Raw genomic sequence first — 22170 nt, forward strand, 5'->3', positions numbered from 1 at the left:
AATATGATGCACTTTCGCAAGGTGTTTTGACAAATTACTTGCGTTGCCGCCCATACACGCAAAACATTTGTCACACTTGTGACAACGCGCTGTGTCTGCATCAACTCTTGTAATGTAAAGCCACACTTTTGAATGTTTGGCTCTCTCTGTCATTGTTACCTATCTAAAGGTAGGCTACGAGCTTGAGTTGGTGTGTGCGCTGTCTTGTGTGCGTGCGTATGTGTGTGTGTGTGTGTGTGTGTGCGTGCGTGTGTGTGTGTATGTGTGTGTCTGTCACTGGAACAACAGCCCCGCCCCCCTGCTCTCCACTCAAACACTGCAGGCAGCCAGGGTGAGCGACACAGATCTCTTGTCTTCAGGGAGAATAGCGAAAATTATGATACAATGACGGATAATTGACGGAGTTGGTGAGATAAATGTGCAAGATAACGTTTATCTTGTAAAAAAAAAAAAACAAAAAAAAAAAAACGCGACTGCTCCAGTACCGATAGCAGAACCATTAAGGTCAGAGCTTATCAATACTGCGGTCTTGAAGAATGTAGCCCCGGGGCTCGTTCAATACCGGAGTTCGGTACCCATCCCTAATCATAAGACGCCTGCAGTGTTGTTTCCCATTTGGCAGTACATCCAACCAGCCTAACAAATGCAGACCACATGTAGCCACACCAGTTCAGGACCTCCACATCCAGAGTCTTCACCTGCAAGATCATGTGAGAGCAGCCACCTGAACAACTGAGGCTCATCTGCATCCTCACCAGGGTCTTGACCTGGCTGCAGTTTGTATCCGATTTGTGCAGTTGCTAGGCCGGTTGGATATTCTGCCAAATTATGGGAAACGACACTGGAGACATCTTATGGTAGTGAAATGAATATTCAGTTCACGGCCAACAGCTCTGCAGTCACCATGCCAATTGCTTCATCTGTGATGTGTTGTGGGATCAAACTGTATATTTTAGAGTGTCCTTTTATTGTGACCATCCCAAGGCACACCTGTGTAGCAATGTGCTTACTAACAAATATTTTAAGGGATTTGTGACCAAAATTTGAAAGAAATATGTCTATTAAGTGCATTAAAAAGGTCTTAAATTTTTAACTTAAACCTGTATAAAATGGGAGCAAAACAAAAGTGTTATATTTTTGGTCAGTGTCTTTAGCCAATACCAACACATGAAAATATGTATGACTGGGTTCAATCCCAATTCTGTCAAACTGGTCTCACTCCGAGGTTGTTGAATACCAGCGGTTGGTCAATAAGTTCTAGCGTCAGACACCGACAAAAAAAAGTCACCCTTTCACGTCCACGTGATACATGGCCGGGTGCATCAGTGTTTACTGGCGCCCGACGGCATCAGTGGGGCACAAGGCCAGACAACAACATAAGTTAAGGGGATGAAAAGTGCAGGTAGAGTGGGTGGAAGGGATGGTGAATGGGTCCAGAGACGCTGGTGCTTGTTTCCTGTATAAATGTAAAGCCAAACCCTTTTCTTTTTTTCTAACCCTAACCATGTGTGTATGTTGGCTAAACATAACCACTTGTGTTTATTGCTGAAGGAAGAAAACTTTAATTCACAGTGTTGTACTGACATAGTGCATTTAATTTAGAAGAGAATGTATGCAAACTGTACATTTCCTGTGAAAACGAGTGTATTTTGAAAAGAAAGAATGTGTTGTGCGTATACAATGTTGAGCATTGTGTCTCCTGCGTTCGTTAATATAACAACAGACACTGAATGTTCAATCAATTAGATTCTATCACTGCTAACTGGAGTGATAATCTAACTGGAAAACATTTTACCTCCAAAGACGGGACCCCCTTGCTGATTGGCTGGGGGTACTCGCGGAAGATGCGCTCTTCATCCAGGAACTTGCCATCCCTCCCATTGCTGGCTGGCTGGAAAAGCCCATAGTTGAGCACATCTTTCAGGCTCTGATTAAGCGTACACAGGATCCGCTGCTTGGCAACCCAGACAGTTGCATCCGGGTTGAACCGCATGCATTTCTGATTGAGTTTGGGGAAGAGAGGAGAGAATAAATGTGTGTGAGAGGGGCAAAGAGACAAATTGACTGAACAGTGACGACTGGAGTGAAGGCTGGCAGTCACAATAATCAACACAAATGAAATTTTCATCTTTGAAATCAACTTGTGACAGAATTTTTATTGGACATCAAACTTTTGATTGACAGATGTAAATAGGCTGGGAGGTAAGAGTAATGAATGGAATCACAGAACAATGGTGCCCAATCAAAATAGTTCAGACACATCCAAATTGGTGCTTCAATAACACAAACCCTGTCTCAGTTATTACAAATAAACCCTGCAGCTCTGCCAAGCTTTTTATTGTTTTATTGTCACTGTGCTATATGCTAAACAGGGCCACTTCACTCGCTGAGAATGTAACTGACCCGACCTCTTTGCCCCCTGGTCTTTCCCAGTTCCATCATCCATAGTGAAAAAACACACAATGCAGGATTACTGGCCTCGTCCGAATCACAGAGGATTACGGGCGCTGTGCCGTGGCATTCGGGAAGTGTCTGTGAGTGTTTACAGCTGGATGTGCTGCTCAGCCGGTGATAGCAGCCCTGTGTCTGTGATAAAGGCTGAGGGGATGAGCAGTCTGTGAACTCTGCCTAACCGTAATCCTCTCGCCTGGTGTGGAGTGGGCAGAGAAGGGGAGAGGAGAGCAAGGAAAGATGAAGGGTTGAAGGTATACGGAAACAGATGTCTGGCATCTGGCAGGGCTGTTTGGACTGATATGGCCTCCTTTCCTTCTGCTGGTTTATTACAGTGGCAAATTTCCATCCACTCCCATTATTGCTGCATACTCAGCTCTAAACATGAGCTTAACTTAAACACTGTGTACATAATTTCCAGGGAACTGGGGATCAATGTTTTCCAAAGTAGAGGTAATAAGAGTCAGATTTTTGTCCCATCTGTAACAAAATAAAAGCATACAACCAATGACAAAATGAATTACTACAATTGATTATTAGTTACTATAATCACTTCACATTAGACCTGGGTCTTAAAAGATATGGCCAATCAGACTATTATGTCATAATAACTTTGCACTCACCACCACTCGTGTGAACTCACACTGCTGTTTGTTACTATCGTCTGATTTGATGATGGTTGAACTTCTGCTGTGGCTCAGCATATGACCATGGGAACCAGAAACAGAATTAGCTTCCCAGTGTTCTCAAACCTTCCTACCGTGGTCCAAGAATTCAAAGCAACAGTCTCTGGAAAACTAGCTTGCTTGTCTGACCTTAAGTCTGCCATTGTGTCCAATCTTTGAATCATTACCAAAATGAGCTCTGAAAAGATGGTGTCTCCATCTGGATGCGAAAGCTGTCTACTGGCATGAAATGAGAGCAGAGATGGATGGAATAAAGTGAGAAAAACAGCTTATTTGAGGACAATTTGACAATTGTTGAAGGATCAGGGAAACAGAAAAGCATGCAGGGAAGAGGAAGCATCACACCTCCTTACATCTGTCTTTTTCTGTGATTTTCCTTTTGTATCATTCTCATGGACCCAAGATGTATCTGTTGTGTTGGTTTGTGTGGAAGAGAGGGCCATTGTTACAGCTGCCACTGGTTTGAGTCTCAAGGCTCATCATTACACTTTCCGGATGTGATCAAAAAAGGTAATTTGACAATGTGGGAAACTGTTCGCTCATCAGTAACACTTTATAGTCACTTAATACACAGCTGGCATCATGAAGACTAGAAGCACTAGGAAACCCTAGTTTGGCTCTGTCTAAAGTTTCCAACACCTATATACTGCAACTATTTTTTTTAAACTTTCTGACCTCTGTTCCTCAAGAAATACACTGAACAAAAATTTAAACACAACATTTTTATTTTTGCTCCCATTTTTCACAAGATTGAGTTAAAGATCTGAGAATTTTTATGCACTCAATGGATATATTTCTCTAAAATCCTGGTTGCAAATGAAATAAAATTCATGGTAATGAGCACTTCTCCTTTTCCAAAATAATCCATTCACCTAACAGGAGCGGTATATCATTTAACAGCATCATAACTGCACAGGTGTGCCTTGGAAGGTCACAATAAAAGGATACTCTAAAATGTGCAGTTTGATCACACAACACAATGCCACAGATGTCTCAAGTTGTGACGGTGTGTGCCAAAGACATGCTGACGGCAGGAATGCCCACCAGAGCTGTTTCCGGTAATCTGAATGTTCATTTCACTACCATAAGACATCTCCAACGTAGTTTCCCTGAATTTCAAATTTGCAGAGTACATCAACCACACATGCTGACAGGTCAAGACCTTGAATGTGGAGGTCCTGTATGGAAGCGAATCGTGACTAATATTTAAATTAAAATGTATTTGCAGAAATGCTTTTTCATTTTAAGATTGTGGCTGCATTATTTGACTCATAAATAAAATTAATCATCAATCATCCTGTTTGCATTTTAATTTTATTCTTAAAATGAAAAAGCATTTCTGTAAATGCATTTTAATTTTCAAATTTTACATTTCAAATTGAATTTTGGTATCTATTTGCTGGGGCATATTTTGAAAATTAAATCTCAAATGACTTTTTCTTTTTCATTTTAATTAAGTAAAAGAATGATCAGTCTTGAAGAAGAAAATTAAAATGCAAATAGGATGATTGATGATTAATTTTATTTATGAGTCAAATAATGCAGCCACATTCTTAAAATGAAAAAGCATTTCTGTAAATGCATTTTAATTTTCAAATTTTACATTTCATATTGAATTTTGGTATCTATTTGCTGGGGTATATTTTGAAAATTAAATCTCAAATGACTTTTTCCTTTTCATTTTAATTAAGTAAAAGAATGATCAGTCTTGAAGAAGAAAATTAAAATGCAAATAGGATGATTGATGATTTTTAATTTTATTTATGAGTCAAATAATGCAGCCGCAATCTTAAAATGAAAAAGCATTTCTGCAAATACATTTTAATTTAAATATTAGTCACGATTCGCTTCCATAGTCCTGAGCTGGTGTGGTTACACGTGGTCTGCAGTTGTGAGGCTGGTTGGATGTTCTGCCAAATGGGAAACAACGCTGCAGGCATCTTATGATAGTGTACTCGTACTCGTCTTCCTCCACTTATCCGGATCCGGGTCGCGGGGGCAGCAGCCTCAGCAATGAAGCCCAGACAGTCCTCTCCCCAGCCACCTCCGTCAGCTCTTCCAAGGGAACCCCGAGGCGTTCCCAGGCCAGCCAGGCGTTGTAATCCCTCCAGCGTGTCCTGGGGCGGCCCCGAGGTCTCCTCCCGGTTGGACATGCCCGAAACACCTCCCAAGGGAGGCGTCCGGGAGGCATCCTTACCAGATGCCCAAACCACCTCAACTGGCTCCTCTCGTTGTGGAGGAGCAGGGGCTCTACTCCGAGTCCCTCCCGGATGTCCAAGCTCCTCATCCTATCTCTAAGGCTGAGCCCAGCCACCTTGCGGAGGAACCTCATTTCGGCCGCTTGTACTCGCAATCTCGTTCTTTCGGTCACTACCCAGAGCTCGTGACCATAGGTGAGGGTTGGAACATAGATCGACCGGTAAATTGAGAGCTTCGCTTTCTGGCTAAGCTCCCTTTTCATCACAACGGACCGGTTAAGCGCCCGCATCACTGCTGACGCCGCCCCAATCCGCCTGTCAATCTCCTGCTCCATCCTACCCTCACTCATGAACAAGATCCCGAGATACTTAAACTCCTCCACCTGAGGCAGGACCTCCCCCCTGACCTGGAGTGGGCAATCCACCCTTTTCCGGCTGAGGACCATGGCCTCAGACTTGGAGGTGCTGATTCTCATCCCAGCCACTTCACACTTGGCTGCGAACCATCCCAGCGAGAGCTGGAGGTCACTGTTCGATGGAGCTAGGAGAACCACATCATCCGCAAAGAGCAGGGACGAGATCCTACCGTCACCGAACCTGACACCCTCCACTGCTCGGCTGCGCCTAGAAATTCTGTCCATGAAAGTTATGAACAGAACCGGTGACAAAGGGCAGCCCTGGCAGAGTCCAACCCTCACTGGGAACAGGTCCGACTTACTGCCGGCCATGCGAACCAGACTCGTGCTCCTTCGGTACAGGGACTGGATGGCCCTTAGCAAAGGGCCACCAACCCCATACTCCTGGAGCACCCCCCCCAGGATGCCCCTGGGGACACGGTCGTAAGCCTTCTCCAAATCCACAAAACACATGTGGACTGGTTGGGCGAACTCCCATGCCCCCTCCAGCACCCTGGCGAGGGTAAAGAGCTGGTCCACGGTTCCGCGCCCAGGACGAAAACCACATTGCTCCTCCTCAATCCGAGGTTCAACTATCGACCGGACCCTCTTCTCCAGCACCCTGGCGTAGACTTTACCGGGTAGGCTGAGGAGTGTGATCCCCCTGTAGTTGGAACACACCCTCTGGTCCCCTTTCTTGAAGATGGGGACCACCACCCCGGTCTGCCACTCCAGTGGCAGTTCCTTCACTACCTCGGCGACTTCTGCCCCAGAAATTGGACGACCCGCCCCCGAGACCCCCGGCTCTGTTTCCTCACTGGAATACGTGTTGGTGGGATTGAGGAGCTCCTCAAAGTATTCCTTCCAACGCCCGACAATGTCCCCAGTTGACGTCAGCAGCTCCCCACCCCCACCGTAAACAATATGAGCAAGTTGCTGCCTTCCCCCCCTGAGGCACCGGATGGTTTGCCAGAACCTCTTTGGAGCCGATCAATAGTCTTTCTCCATGGCCTCACCGAACTCCTCCCACGCCCAAGTTTTTGCCTCTGCGACTGCCGCTGCTGTGCTCCGCTTGGCCTGCCGGTACCTGTCAGCTGCTTCTGGAGACCCACAGACCAACCATGCCCTGTAGGCCTCCTTCTTCAGCCTGACGGCTCCCCTCACCTCTGGTGTCCACCAGCGGGTTCGGGGGTTACCGCTGCGACTGGCCCCAGCGGCCTTGCGGCCACAGCTCCCAACAGCCGCCTCGACAATGGCAGAGCGGAACAAGGCCCATTCAGACTCAATGTCCTCCTCTGCCCTTGGGACGCGGTCGAAGCTCTCCCGGAGGTGGGAGTTGAAGATCATCTTGACAGGTTCTTCCACCAGGCGTTCCCAGCAGACCCTCACTGCTCGTTTGGGCCTGCCAGGTCTGTACGGCGTCCTCCCTTGCCACCTGATCCAACTCACCACCAGGTGGTGATCAGTTGACAGCTCTGCTCCTCTCTTCACCCAAGTGTCCAGAATATATGGTCGCAGGTCAAATGATACGACTACAAAGTCAATCATTGACCTGCGACCTAGGCTGTCCTGGTGTCACGTGCACCGATGGACATCCTTATGCTCGAACATGGTGTTAGTTATGGCCAAACTGTGACCCGCACAGAAGTCCAATAACTGCACACCACTCGGGGTCAGATCGGGCAGACCGTTCCTCCCAATCACGCCCCTCCAGGTCCTTCTATCAATTGCCCACGTGAGCGTTGAAGTCCCCCAGCAGAACAATGGAGTCCCCCGGTCGGGGCACTGTCCAGCACGTTCCCCGACCCGAAGGCGCAGTGACGCAACCCTTTCATCCACTGGGGTGAACCCCAGCGTACAGGCAGAGAATCTGGGGTAGGGGTGGGGGAAATTTCCGATTCTTAGATGCATTGCGATTCGGATGTGGACGAATCTGAATCGATTCACAAACCTCCAAATTTCAGTTATTTAAATCTGTTAATTAGAGTAATACAGAAGGTTCTAAATAATGCGGAACTAAGAAGCGTGGTATGTGTCATCACAACAAACATGAGAAGCCATGTAACTCGATTCCACCTGACGGAGGAGTCAGGGAGACGGCAGGCTGTTGTTGCTGCGGCAACTAGTGGCGCTACCGACCAGAGAACAATCGAGGAAGCAATTAGAAAGCTGCCACCCTCATCTGAAAAGGCGAAGCGAATTACGAAGGCCATCGCGGCATTTATTACCAAGGATTTGCATCCTTATTCTGTCGTGGAAAATCAGGGATTTCGATCACTGCTGCATACACTGGAGCCCAGATACACCATCCCATCCCGACGCTATTTCACCGACACTCTATAACCAAACCAAAACAGAAGTCATGGCCTCGCTGTTGAAGGCAGGTAGGAACGCAGTTACATGTGATGCGTGGACGTCTGTCGCCACTGAATCATTTGTTACTCTAACTACGCATTTTATCTTGTGATTTAAGATACCTGTTGTTACCTTTGGTTCCGTACAACGAAGTTGTAACCTTCCAGTTTGCAAGCATTTCCATTTATATGTTTAATAAAATATAATGGAAATGAATTCAACTCTTTCTTAGTACAAATGCACTGTTTTTAAAAATTGCAAGTGTTGAATGCTTATTCAGTGAGACAAAAAGAAATGTGTGTTGTGAAAAAGTGCATCAATATACATAAATTAAAGATGCATCAATAATCGTTTTATAATCAAATCGTAGCCCCTTAATCGTAATCGTAATCGAATCGTGAGGTGCCCAAAGATTCCCACCCCTAGTCTGGGGGCTATCAGAAAGCCCACCCCGGCCCTCCGCCTCTCACCCGGAGCAACTCCAGCAAAGGAGAGAGTCCAACCCCTCTCAAGGACTTGGGTTCCAGAGCCGGAACTATGTGTCAAGGTGAGGCCGACTATATCTAGCCGGTAGCGCTCAACCTCTTCCACAAGCTCCGGCTCCTTCCCCGCCAGAGAGGTGATATTCCATGTCCCAAGAGCCAACTTCTGTAGCCGAGGATCGGACCGCCAAGGCCCCCGCCTTGGTCTGCTGCCCAGTCCACACTGCACCGAACTCTTCTGGATCCCTCTGCAGGTGGTGGGCCTGAAGGGGGACGAGCCCATGTAGCCGGTTCAGGCTGGGCCCGGCCGGACCCCATGGGCGAAGGCCCAGCCACTCGCCCACGGGCCCCAGCCCCGGGCCCCAGCCCCAGGCCTGGCTCCAGAGCGGGGCCCCGGTAACCCTCCGGGCCGGGTACGCCAACTCTGGTTGTTTTCCATCGTGAAGGGTCTTTTGAACCGTTCTTCGTCTGACCCTTCGCCCAGAACGAATCTGCCATGGGAAACCCTACCAGGGAGAAGGATTCTAGGGGCCCATGATTAAGAGGGGCCCAGAGAGACCCCTAATAAAATTATAATACTGACAAAATATAATATGACACTAAGTTATTAACTAACTTATAATCATAAATATGTTTTATTTACAATGTACTGGTAACAATAACTTTATTCTTTATTTGTTTTGGAAACATTAACGCCCCCCCCCCCCCCCCCCCCCCTCTATATTTACGTAACGTGGTTCAGTCCGACTGGATCAGCTGCAGTGCGCTGGTAATTTGTCACAGACAGCGGGTAAGGAGGCAGAGACAGCAATATGCCTCAAAAATCAGGTAGCCAAAAACGGAAAGAAAGGAAGCTAAGAGAGGAGAAAGAAGCAAAGGGTCGACAGTAGGCCTATGTCACCCAGTATTTCAAAAAGCAAGGTGGGTTTGTTAGTGGTTCATGTGGTGGAAAGTTATGGAATATTAACTTTGTCCCTGGCCTATAAGCAGCTTATAGACCAGGGGCAAAGTTAGTATTCAGAAGAAGGGGATCATTTTAGTTAGGGATGAGCAAGCAAACAACAATTTATTTTTTTTTTTTTTTTTTACAAATTATGGCGAAAAGGTAGTATTTTGCAACCCTAGAATTAAGATAAAAATATTCACAAACGAAAAAACACTTCTGGTTGCTGATAAGTAGTGTTTAACTTTTGATTTAACACTAAAATTGAAACCCTTGGCGCACACTGCAGCGCAAGCAGACAGATGCGCAACTCAGAGCAGCATGTGTCACTAACACCAGACTCAGAGCACAGCAGACCGGTGGAAAATGTCACCATCAGCATATTATCTTACATCAATAAAATCTATTTTATCATTCTTTTGAGTCACATTGTTGAAAGAATTTAGTTGTCTGTGTTCAAGCAGGATAATAGGTCTCCATTCATTGCACGTCAGGCTTTCTATTTCCTTGTCGGAGATGGTGTTGCATTCAAGGTCCCCCCAGAAAATCGGGAGAGAAAAAAAGGCAGAATATTTGATTTTTTTTTTTTTTTTCACAATCGAATCCCGTGACATCAAACGAAGCTTTGAAGCTTCGAATTTTTTGGGTCAGCCCTGTAATGTACACTCTACAGAGCCAGGTCCAGGATCCTCTTCAAGTTTGTCAGGGAGGAATGTGGAAGTGGAGGAAAAGATTGTTCTTTTTTCACAAATGTGGGAATGACAGTCAAAAATGCCATCAAAGTATAATATAATGTTAGTTTAGTTTAATAGTTTAATGTAAAATAATAGTAATGTAAATAGTTTAATGTAAAATAGCATCAGTAATTTCGGCAGCCTCCCGGCCAGCTGTGTATAAAGCCCAGTAAAAATTCTTTTCATGGGGCCCAAAATCCCGGGCGGCGCCCCTACTAACCAGTGGCGATTGCTCTAAGACTGCAAGGGAAGCTCAGCTTCCCCTAAAATATCAAAAAATAAGTCGTCAAATATGTACTGTTGTGTTTACATTTCATTGACTAAATATGCGCTAAAATGCATTCCACTTTTGTTCAGAATCAGCTACTTATCACAGGTCACTGATGCGACTTTCTTCTCATTCATTCCCATAGCATCACAGTGCATTAAACAGTGGAAGCTCAGCATCCAAAGACTTCAGTGGGGAAGCATAGAGTGGGTTGTTCCACTGCAGCGAAACTAGACAGTCATTGGATAAATGCACGGTTTTGTCCCGCCCATCGGACGCTCAGCGTCTCTGGGGGTCTATGGGGCAGTGGGCTGGCCTTGGCTGGCCTGGACGCTGGGCTTCTGCATGATGATTGGATGATCTGTCTGAGGCTGAATCCCTTTTTGATTGACAGCGAAATGAGCGAATCAGCAATCTTGAAATATAAACCACCACCGGAGCATTTTTCAAGTTTCATTCCGTTGTTCCGAGTTGATCTGGAGACTTTTCCAATCCTCTTAGTGACTTTTTCTTTGTTAAAAACGACTAGCGACTAATCTACCATCTTTTTCTGGTGTTATTGGAGACTTTACTCATGTTTGGAGACTCTGACTTCTGTCGCTCTGCAGTTACTGTCCCCAACGAGCAGCGGGTGCTGCCGTGAGCCCCTCCACCGTCCCAAAGCACTCACAGGTGGTCACACTAGCCTCGCGCAGCAGCCCCAGAGAGTAGAATTTACGTATAAATAAACAGACACATTTTATGATGTAGGCCGAAAATGAGCTTCCCCTCCTTGAAAGACCAGCAGCCGCCACTGATGCTAATGTTATTAGCACAAGCCCATGGCGTTTCACATTGTATTGATTAGCCTAGCGGCCGGCGATCTTTCCCTCTTCTCATATGAAACCTGGATAAATCCCGAAGTATAAACACACGAGATTTAAAATGCTATTTTATTGGAGGCTTTATTGTCTTCACAATTTAGTATTTCTTATCTGTGAACTAAAAGTAAATACAAGCTCCGTTTCCCCTGAGGGAAACAGTGTCAGTATAGCGACAGACCGGAGGTCTGCGTCACTTTTTTATGTGCTTCGACCATTTCTGCCAGCTGTGTCCAGGGACGGTTTTTGCTATGGGCAATGTGGGCAATTATTATATTATCACGTTTCAACCAGCAGCAGAAAGGAAAGGCGAATCCTGGAGGTTGTGGGTTGAACGGGGGTCACAGACAGCAATACAGCGGAGGCTCATAGTGCTCTGTGGCACAAGATAACGGCTTACCGGCGACAGAGAAGCCCGACTCCAGGGCCAGTAATTTCCTCTTTCATTGGTGTCATGACTGGCCAGCAGTGTTGGGTAAGGGTTACTTTAAAGGGAAATTTCAGTTTATTTCAACCCGTCTCCTATCGTCCTAAATTTGTTTCAAGTGACTAGTGACATAGAAATAATAGTTAGCATGTTAGCCGTTAGCCTAGATACAGCCGTAGCGTCAGACCTGTTAAAACTTAATTGAACGGGCATCCTTTCAAGTGCAAAGTTAGTCCACTAAACAAGCTTTTTCTCCACAAAGACCGCCTCATATCGTTAGGATACATGTCAGAGAACATATAGAAAATGACATGTAAACGTGTTGTCTTACCTTACCGGTGTGGTGCCATGTTTGTTGTTTATCATTTAGCTAAGGCTGCAACCGGTCCCATTCCTTGCAACAGAGGTATTCCTCTTCTGTGGGCACTGGGGCACAGCATTCACAGGTAACGTTACACCACCAATCTCCAGAGCTAAATCCTTCCAGCAGCCATTCCTCCTCTGTCATCCTCTAACTTTACCTGTTGTGTCTCTCTCCTCCTCCGTTCTTCAATTTCACGAAGCTCTTCGTCAGTGTATTCTGGCTCAAATAAATAAGGGCGGCCATCAAACTCTGCAAAATCAAATTCCTCCTCCACAAAGTCGAAGTCTGGCACAAAGTCAGCCATTATTCTATAAATCTTTCATAAAATAAACGAAAGAACCTTTCAGGCTACTGTCCGGTTCTGCCTTGCAGCTGCTGCGGCTTGTTCTCGCGAGATTTCGGCCGCGCTTTGGGAAGCAGAGCTAAACGGTAAACACACCGCAAGGTAATGGTGCGTTCCAGGCGGGCTTTTGAACTCGTAAGTCATGACTTCAAGTCACGAGTTACAACTTTGTAGCGTTCCAGGAAAGTTACAGCAAACTGCCAGTTACTTCCTGTTTAACGTTGAACATGGCGAACCATTTGTTTGTGCTTCCCCATTATTGCTATCGCCAAAGGTACCTGCTCCTTGCTCATTTGAGTGAAACGGAGGAGGATAGGGTCACAGATGCTATTATAGGCTATTTTTTTACGTTATCTGTGTGTTTGGAAACGTATTTTGTATTGATTTATTCTTGCACTAGAAACCAGCTGTTAGAGTGGCTGCCAATAATGCATTAACATTAGGGTTATTTTATGTCTATTTCTCACCATGTATCACCTGCATCAACACCGCATCCATAGGGCTGCCATTGTTGTTTAGAGGAGTAAGGTAATTGGTTTAGAGGGCTGTGTGACGTCAGAAACCGTAACTGGGAGTACATCGATCTGGTACCAGTTCACGGGTGGGAAGTTACGGGTTTGACTACCGTTCCAGTGCACTTTCACGTGTTACAGGTTGTGAAAACACGAGTTACGGGTTGCCTGGAACGCACCATATGACAACAAGTCTGAAGACCACCTAAATGTGGAATGTCAGTATATAGGCTTTCCATATCGAGAGGCGATGGCCGCCCTTATTTATTTGAGCCAGAATACACTGACGAAGAGCTTCGTGAAATTGAAGAACGGAGGAGGAGAGAGGCACAACAGGTAAAGTTAGAGGATGACAGAGGAGGAATGGCTGCTGGAAGGATTTAGCTCTGGAGATCGGTGGTGTAACGTTACCTGTGAATGCTGTACCCCAGTGCCCACAGAAGAGGAATACCTCTGTTGCAAGGAATGGGACCGGTTGCAGCCTTAGCTAAATGGTAAACAACAAACATGGCACCACACCGGTAAGGTAAGACAACACGTTTACATGTCATTTTCTATATGTTCTCTGACATGTATCCTAACAATATGAGGCGGTCTTTGTGGAGAAAAAGCTTGTTTAGTGGACTAACTTTGCACTTGAAAGGATGCCCGTTCAATTAAGTTTTAACAGGTCTGACGCTACGGCTGTATCTAGGCTAATGGCTAACATGCTAACTATTATTTCTATGTCACTAGTCACTTGAAACAAATTTAGGACGATAGGAGACGGGTTGAAATACACCGAAATTTCCCTTTAAAAGTAATCAAAGTACGTTACTGTGTTACTTTTTAAAAAAGTAACCAGTTACTTTACTGCGTTACTCCCTGAGTAAAGTAACTCAATTACTTTAAAAGTACTTTCAACGTTACTCCCTGAGAAAAGTAACTCAAGCACTTTTAAAGTACCTCTATTCTACATTTCCTATTGGGCAATGGACCACAGGGCGCTAAGCCTACATTTTTTTGTTTCCAAAATTAAAGTTATGGACCACTTGCCCTTCACTGAGATCCAATTCTCCCATCACAGCCGTCACTTTGACCAGTAGAAACACAGAACGATCTGCTGCCGTAGACAACTGTATGACAACAACACCCCAGTGTTTTTAATATTTCCTCTAGGGATGTTACGACCACACAGAGTAAAAGGGGGAAATGATGGTGTGAAACAGCAAAGGCACTTTGTCAACCCGCTGAGTTAACGTTACTGTCATTAGCATCAAGCTAGCAAACAATGGTACATCCTCATGGTCGGACATAAAGTAATAACATTAACAAATAGCGGCAGGGCTTTTACTCACCACAACTGCAGAGGCTCCCGGCTTCATTTGAAACAAACTACATTATAGACGGTCCGTTATTCATTAATCCCTACGTGTATTTATATATTATTATATATATTTACTTTTCTGTTCCGTTGTCTTTGTAAAGTTAACCTATTGCACCGTCATTTCAAACTCAATACTTGTTTCAAATTAAAAGCCCCTTACAACCTCTGCTGAGAGAATTCCTCCATTTTCTAAATAGGCTGTTATTCTGAAACATTTGTCAGAACTTCCTGTGGAAGATACAGTAGCCTGACAGTTTACTTATGGCGCTTTAAATGTAGCTCCTGCCATCTGCTGATGCTTTTAGGTGACTACAACAACATGTCGGGTGGCACATGAACAGACACAAATAATAGTAAAAGTGATAAAAATAGGACAAGAATAACCTGATGACATCACACACGCCGTGAAAGACGACCGGGGATAATTGGTGAGTACCAGCGTGTAGTGTGTACCAGGCATAATGCAAGTCCTGAGTCTGAAATAACGTTATGTCTGTCAGCGATTCCTACGCTAGCCATACTGCCTGCGAAGCGCAGCGCACCGAAATTCTCGCACGCGCCGGAGAACCTCCATTCACATCAGACACGCATTTCTCCACGCTGTCGACAAGTGATTCTGCTCCCAGCTGTCGTTTTTCACTACCTGGCTTGACACATTCGCTCGCAGCTCGTGCAGAAAATAGACCAGACGCCGAACTGATCGCTGCAAATCGAGACCCTGCCGTGGAGCTTCCTGGCGCGGCGCGGCCAGTGTGGATGACGCACTCGGTTAACACGGGCGCCGAAAGGAAACTGCCTTCACTTCTCGGCGCTTCGAGGCTATTCGCAGCGCTTCCGCGGGCGATGTGGCCCTGGCACTACTCCACCTGTTTAGACTCCACTGTAGACAACGGCAGCATTTCTCCGACCACATAGCGAGCGGCAAGCTCTGTGGCTTCTTTCAGACTGATATCTCCGTTATTATGCTGCATTCTATTGGTAGCCAGAACCGGGATTGACACGGTTTCCGGTCTGGAAAGGTACAAAAGAACACCCGTTCTACCCGGAGGTCTCGTCATCAATCTCGGGCAAGGTCCAGGTAGACCGAGTCGGTAGAATTGACGTCACGACGAAAGTTATTTGTCCTCAATTTGTCCTCGTATATGCTGTTTAATTAAGCGTGTGTTGTAAAAATCATACAAGTACTTTGCAATGGCATTTCTATTTCCACTGTTGATTTGTGTTGGAAAAAAAGTCTGTGCAAGCCTGTTGTAGCCTAAAGTCGTTTGACTTTGCTCAGCAACCATGCAAACAAAAACAAACTTATAGTGCGCCGCCATGTTTTCCGGACTGTTGCAATGAAACACTTTCAGATCAGACGTGTCATACGGTCATATAAATCCGACAAGGAATGACCGGCATGGATTGCCAAACGAATGCAGCATTAGAACCAAACGACAGCAGGACCAGCGTTTTAAAAGTAACGGAAGTAAGTGATGTCTTGTTTGAAAATGTACTTAAAGCCATAGTTGGTAATCCTGTTCAGAAACACTTCTTGTTATACTGGGTGAAATGGTCCTTCTACCCTGAGAGTAGTCAATACATAATGTGCTCAGAAAAAGGAATGAAAAAAATCCGACCTCTGTTGCAGCTGCAGGCCTGTAAAAACTCTGACCAATCCCTGCCATTCGGTGTGAATGGAAAGAACCAATCAGATGCCTTCATGTCTTGTCCTGCCCGAGCCCCCCTCCATCCCTCCCTCCCTCCTCCCTGCGTGCACTCCTCACGTGTCACCGTTGCTGGAAATATTCAGCACACTCCTCAGTAGAAATACTGAGTTAGCAGAAGTTTGCTGCACAATGGCAGAGAAAATGCAGCCAAAAGTATCACTTCCAGTGTTATTTGTAACAGCTCGCCCCGCTAAACAGGCTGAGAAGAGAAAGTCAGAGACAGAAAAGGCTGCGATGAAAAAGGCTTTGGATAAAGTGAGAGGACAAACCAGACATCAACAGCAGTCCAGCTTTTTAACGGTGGAGACAACTGAGGGAGCTGAAGGGCCTGAAAAGTGATGCAGAGGTTGCTGTCTTTCTGTTGGACGGGTAATTATTTGTTTGCTTTGGTGGGATTTGTTATTTTACTCGGCTCTCCTCTGCTCTGCTGACTGCAGGATGCGTGTTCAGGCATGTCTGGGCTCGTGTAGCCTCACGTCACCAGGCTCTTCATATAACGTGAAGAGCCTGGTTTTTATTCACTCTGAATTTTGTCTGGATTCTGGTTCCGGTCTAGAGAGTGGATGCAGGATTCACCAAATTCACCAAAGTAAAAGTGTTCACCAAAGTAAAACTTTAAATTCTGGGGCACCATCGATTTGGGGTGATGAGGGGTGTAAGAAAATCGATTAACTTAATGGCTTGGGGCTTTTCTTGTAAATTATATTCTTTAAATTAAAAGTTTCACCGCATTTTTATTAGCTTGGTGCTTTTATTTTGACGGAAAGGCCCATCCATCGAATCCGGGTCCTGTCTCACTCGCCCTGGTTCTGGTTCCTTACCAAAATGGCCAATAACGGCCCCAGACTAGGGCTCGTGGCTTTGGACGGAGCACTGACGGGAGGGGGAGCAGGGGGTGGAGCTTAGGGGAGGTGCCGCTTCAAATCTTGCTAGCTCTCCAACATTACCAACTATGGCTTTAAGTATTTGATTACTCAAACAGCAAACTAACGCATTAGGTTACTCGTTACTGCAAAAAGTAATCAAAGTACTATACCCAACTCTGTTGCCCAGTAGTACCTGGACAACCGAACCGTGGCGGCACACAGGTATGTGGCGTGTCAGAGGAGAAACGAGCCATTAACATTTCCACAAAGCTCACCGCACTTTAGGGACTGTTCTTTACTTATGGAGGGACTGTTCTTTACTTGTCAGGGGAGGAGGGTGGCTGGTTGATTTTTATTTTATTTTTTTATTTTATTTTGATCCCCCCTATGTTAATCACTTATTGATGCTGTTTTTGAAGTATAAATAAGTAAATAAGTAATTTATTCCATTGAAATATCATTGATGTATTATAGAAAAGTGATTTATCTTTTTATAAATGACAAAAGGCACATCTGCCTCATTTTTGCTGTGGTATTGTGATACCAAAATTTCCGTTTAATGTTTTTTGTTAAAAGTAGAAATATTTAGCAGGTATTTAGAGTAAAACGCTTTTTGGATTATTAATATGACCATACAAAGGGAGTTTTTAATCCATCAAATGTTCTGACTGCAAACATTTACTTTTGTACCACGTAAGCAGTACACATACATCAGAGCTGAAGATGGAGTCCGGGCTCACATGCATGTGTTGTGTGTGTTTGAATTATTGAACTGAGTTTGATTTCCAAGTGGACTGTGTGACTCAATCATGTGATCATGTGGCAGCACTGAGTGCTCAGCGATGAATGTGAAATCAGGAGCATTAGTGCATACATGTGAGAGAGCTTAGTGCACATGTGAACAAACACATCGTCTATACTGGAGTTATAACCACAGAGCTGATTACATCAAAGGGTCATGAGTTCATATCTGGGTCAACACTGTACCTTGAGGATCCAACCCCACTGGATCACACACACACACACACACACACACACACACACACACACACACACAGCCTTTAAACTATGAAGTACTCTTAAGCAGCTGCTAACAGCTGCATGTTTCATTCCTTGTGCTAGCCTCAGTAGGATGGAATTCTCCAACACAAATGAAAAGATGTTCAGGGTAAGAGGACGTACAAATGGAAAATCAAAATGTACAAAATGGGATAGTTCAGAATGAAGGAGGAGAGGGGTATCAGGTGGCTTCTAGAGGTAGAGCTCTGTGAAGCAAAATCTCTCTCCCCTATCCTCTGGCCCAGCACATGTTGAGGAAATGCTCTACCTCACTCTACTGTCATGGACATCCAGTGTAAGGCTATCTGGAATGGTTCCAAATCCCCACAGGACACACACATCAAACAAAGAGCTACAGTACAAAGTTGCAAGATGAAACTACTGTACAGACTCAGGCATCACCTCCAGCTGCTCATCCACAGGGAGTTACAGTTAGGCACCACTGGTCTTTGATGATAAACCCTCAGATCCAGACCTTCTCTGGGAATGACAGTAAAGCAGTATCCATTGACAGCAACGTGTGCTATGTGATCAGTGGGGATGCAGCTGTATATTACCCATAGGCTATAGTAGGCATTTGAACAATGCACCATATTGTTCCCTCATACTGTAAATGTAGCACACCTGGGTCTTAAGTATGGGGCTAGTGAATGCAGGGAGCTGATAGGTAAATAAAACCAATTAATTGCTTTGTTGGAATTAAGAGAGAGTTACCACCTGGTGGTTGTATGCCTCCATGAACTGGTCATGTTGCAGTTACAGTTACAGTTTACATCATCCACAGCAGTTTTCCCTCCAGCAGCACAGAAGAGCTATAGACCGTTTCATTGCTATTCTGTTGCTAGGGCAACATCTTTGGTCCCTGTTTAATTCCTGTCAGCTACAGCATTAACAAACATTCCAACAGGAAATACACTTGGACCCATTTAGAACATCTATGTTTTCAGGTTTGAAAAGGTCTAATCAGCACAGTTTTACGGTGGCCACCCAAGATAAGGTCACAAATTCAGTATCACCAAATGTCTCTCCTTTTGTTCCTGAGATATGATGTTGGATAATGGCCAGAAATGTGTTTTGCAGAACATTATGATGTCACAGTAAAGTTGACCTTTGACCCTTAACATTTTAGATATAAAACGTCATCACTTTATTATTATCATATCATATTAGATCTTTATGTGACTTTTTTTTTTGTCCTAATTACCTTTTAATTCTTGAGTTATGCCTAACTTTGAGAGGTCACATTGACCCTGACCTTTGATCTTCAACCACAAAATCATGATCAGTTCATTTTTACATCCAAGTGGACATTTGTGCCAAATTTCAGGAAATTCCCTGAAGACCTTCTTGAGATATTGCATTCACAAGAATGAGACAGACCCAAGATCACAGTTACCTCGACCTTTGACCACTAAATTCTACTGAGTCATTCCTGAGTCAAAGTGAACATTTGTGCTGTTGGGAACATAAATTCAGGGTGTCAATAGTTATCAGTCATCAGTAGGGATGCACCGAATATTCAGTAACCGAATATATTCGGCCGAATATTGCAAAAAACACACATTCGGTATTCGGTGGAATAAGTTAAAAGCAAGGCCGAATAATAGCGGCGTGTTTTGATAACGCAATCAAACAGCGTGCCGTGACCGGCGGAGTAAAATGTCGGCAGTGTGGCGATCCGCCCCTGACCGCACTCGCATTTGCGACTAAAAATAGTTTTGAGCGAGCAAAATAGGCTTAAATCATTCAGCACGCTGTGTGAGCAGCCTACAGATTTCAACCACCAGCAGAAACGAAAGGCGAATCCCATTGATTGTGGGTTGAATGGGGGTCACAGACACAGACAGTAATGTATTCCTGTCATATACGGCGGCCATCAGCTTACTGGCAACGGAGGAGTCGGCTCCAATAATATTCTCTTCTTGGCGTCATGACTGCCCAAAAGTACCTGAACAGTCGAGCCAGCTGAACACAGGTATGTGATGCGTCAGAGGAGAAACGAGCCGTTCACGGCCCACAAACCTCACCGCGCTTTAGGGACTGTTCTTTACTTATGAAGGGACTTCTCAGGGGAGGAGGGTGGCTGGTTGATTCTTATTTAATTATTTATTTATTTTATTTTGATCCCTCCTATGTTCATCACTGATTGATGCTGTTTTTGAAGTATGAATAAGTCAATAAGTAATTTATTCCATTGAAATATCATTGATGTATTATAGAAAAGTGATTTATCTTTTTATAAATGACAAAAGGCACATCTGCCTCATTTTCGCTGTGGTATTCTGATACTACTCAGAACCATGATATTTTCATTGGTATTGTACAGTGGGTCCCAATTTTGATACCGTGACAACACTAATCTGGATGGGGTTCATCTGCAAAAACTAATGAAAAACTAAACAACAATATTCGGTATTCGGTACTCAGTATTCGGCCAAGCGTTTAATATTATTTGGCTTCGGCTTCGGCCATAAATTTTCATTTTGGTGCATCCCTAGTCATCAGTTATGTTGGGGACAACAATATTAGGCCTCACCAAGGGGACACCATTAAAGTTGTAAACTGGCTATTGGAAATAATTATTATAATATTATAATTATTAATAATTAATAATTATGTTAAATAATGTGACTTAATTAACATTAAATCACCTTGTGGGGCACCATTCCCGGAAAGGGAAAATGATGGTAAAGATATCAGTCTCATAAAATACACGAAACTATTAATTTGGAGTTTTATTAATGACAACAACCAAAATTAACAGTAAAGCCTGAAGGATTTCTGAGTTCTTGACGCAGCGGAGGTTAACTATTCATTCACTCTTGTGCAACATTAAACAGACAGCAGGTATGATTCCAAAGAATTATATTTATTCACAAAGTTAGCAAAGCAAAACCAAAACACACAAATTGTACTACCTATACAAGCTTGGTGTGTATATGTGTGTATGCGTGCGTGCGTGTGTGTGTGTGTGTGTGAGAGAGAGAGAGAGAGAGAGAGAAAGACAAAGGCGGGTGTGGTGATCAAAGAGACATTTGGCCTACAAAACAAAATGGCTGACAAAAGAGAACTACAAGATGGCCGAATCAAAGTTGGCTTCAGATTGTGGAGGTGTTTGTCTGACCATGTGGTCAGGACAAAGACAAAGGAAAAGAAGCGGGAACTTTGAGATGCCTATTTGGGTGTAGCTCTGTTGAAAGCCTATTTGTTAATGAGTCTATGTCAATGTGATTTGTGTTGCACACTGAACATCTGTCTGGATTAGTGCAGAGATTGTTTAGTTGTGTGCAAGAATCTGTTTGTTAACAGTATTAGCACTTAGCTTTGGCGAAGCCATCTAACCAATTACCTAACTGCAAACAATCACAACAATAACTCAATGACAGCATTAAATCACATATAACAAGTTAAACAGTCTTGCTTAGCCTGTAAAGCTGCGATAAAGCTATGCCCAGGAAGAGGAAGTATTTAAGTGTGGGAGTGGCCTATTGGAATCCATTTTGTTTGAGGCCATGCAGCAAGGTGAGTGTGCTTGCTGATCCTGTAAGTCCAGTTAGCTCCTTTAACTTTAGCTTATATTGTAGTTATGCTATGTAGTGTGTGAAATAGAGTATGGTGAATGTGACAGGAAAGCTAGTATCAGCATTGCTTCTGCCTGGAGCTCGCATGTATGGAGTCTGGGTTTGGTTGAAGATGGCAGTGCTGTTTGGGCTGAGAAAGCCATGTGTAAGTAAGGACGAAATCCAGGAAGAGGAATGTTATTTAAGTGTGGGAGTGGCCTATTTGAATCCATTTTGTTTGAGACCATGCTGCAAAGTGAGTGTGTTTGCTGATCCTGTGAGTTCATTTATCTCCTTTAACTTTAGCTTACATTGCAGTTATGCTATGTAGCGTGTGAAATAGAGTACGGTGAATGTGCTAGTAAAGGTAGTATCAGCATTGCTTCTGCCTGGAGCTCGCATAAACGGAGCCTGGGTTTGGTTGAAGGTGGCAGTGCTGTTTGGGCTGAGATCACTGTCCAGCCTCCTGGAAGTGTCATTGTTGTGAGGGCTCGTCTTGGGGAGGTAGACTGTACAGCCTAACCCGGCGGGGGAGTGTGACAGCCTAACAAGGCTTCCTTCCCTGAGTCTACCTCCTCTGTGGTAGTATAGG

At 44.5% G+C, this 22170-nt stretch overlaps 1 protein-coding gene across 4 annotated transcripts in view; it reads right to left on the reverse strand.

The window, feature by feature from the left end:
• The window catches only part of shank2a (SH3 and multiple ankyrin repeat domains 2a), a 443207-nt gene that overhangs the window by 265165 nt on the left and 155872 nt on the right, over window positions 1-22170 (reverse strand). For all 4 annotated transcript variants that reach the window (XM_078162170.1, XM_078162166.1, XM_078162159.1 and 1 more), the window contains one exon: window positions 1796-1999. In XM_078162170.1, coding sequence (XP_078018296.1) covers window positions 1796-1999 — 204 coding nt within the window. The remainder of the gene's footprint in view (window positions 1-1795; window positions 2000-22170) is intronic.

Source organism: Epinephelus lanceolatus, chromosome 2 (genome assembly GCF_041903045.1).
Source record: "Epinephelus lanceolatus isolate andai-2023 chromosome 2, ASM4190304v1, whole genome shotgun sequence".
Classification (NCBI taxonomy): Eukaryota; Metazoa; Chordata; class Actinopteri; order Perciformes; family Serranidae; genus Epinephelus; species Epinephelus lanceolatus.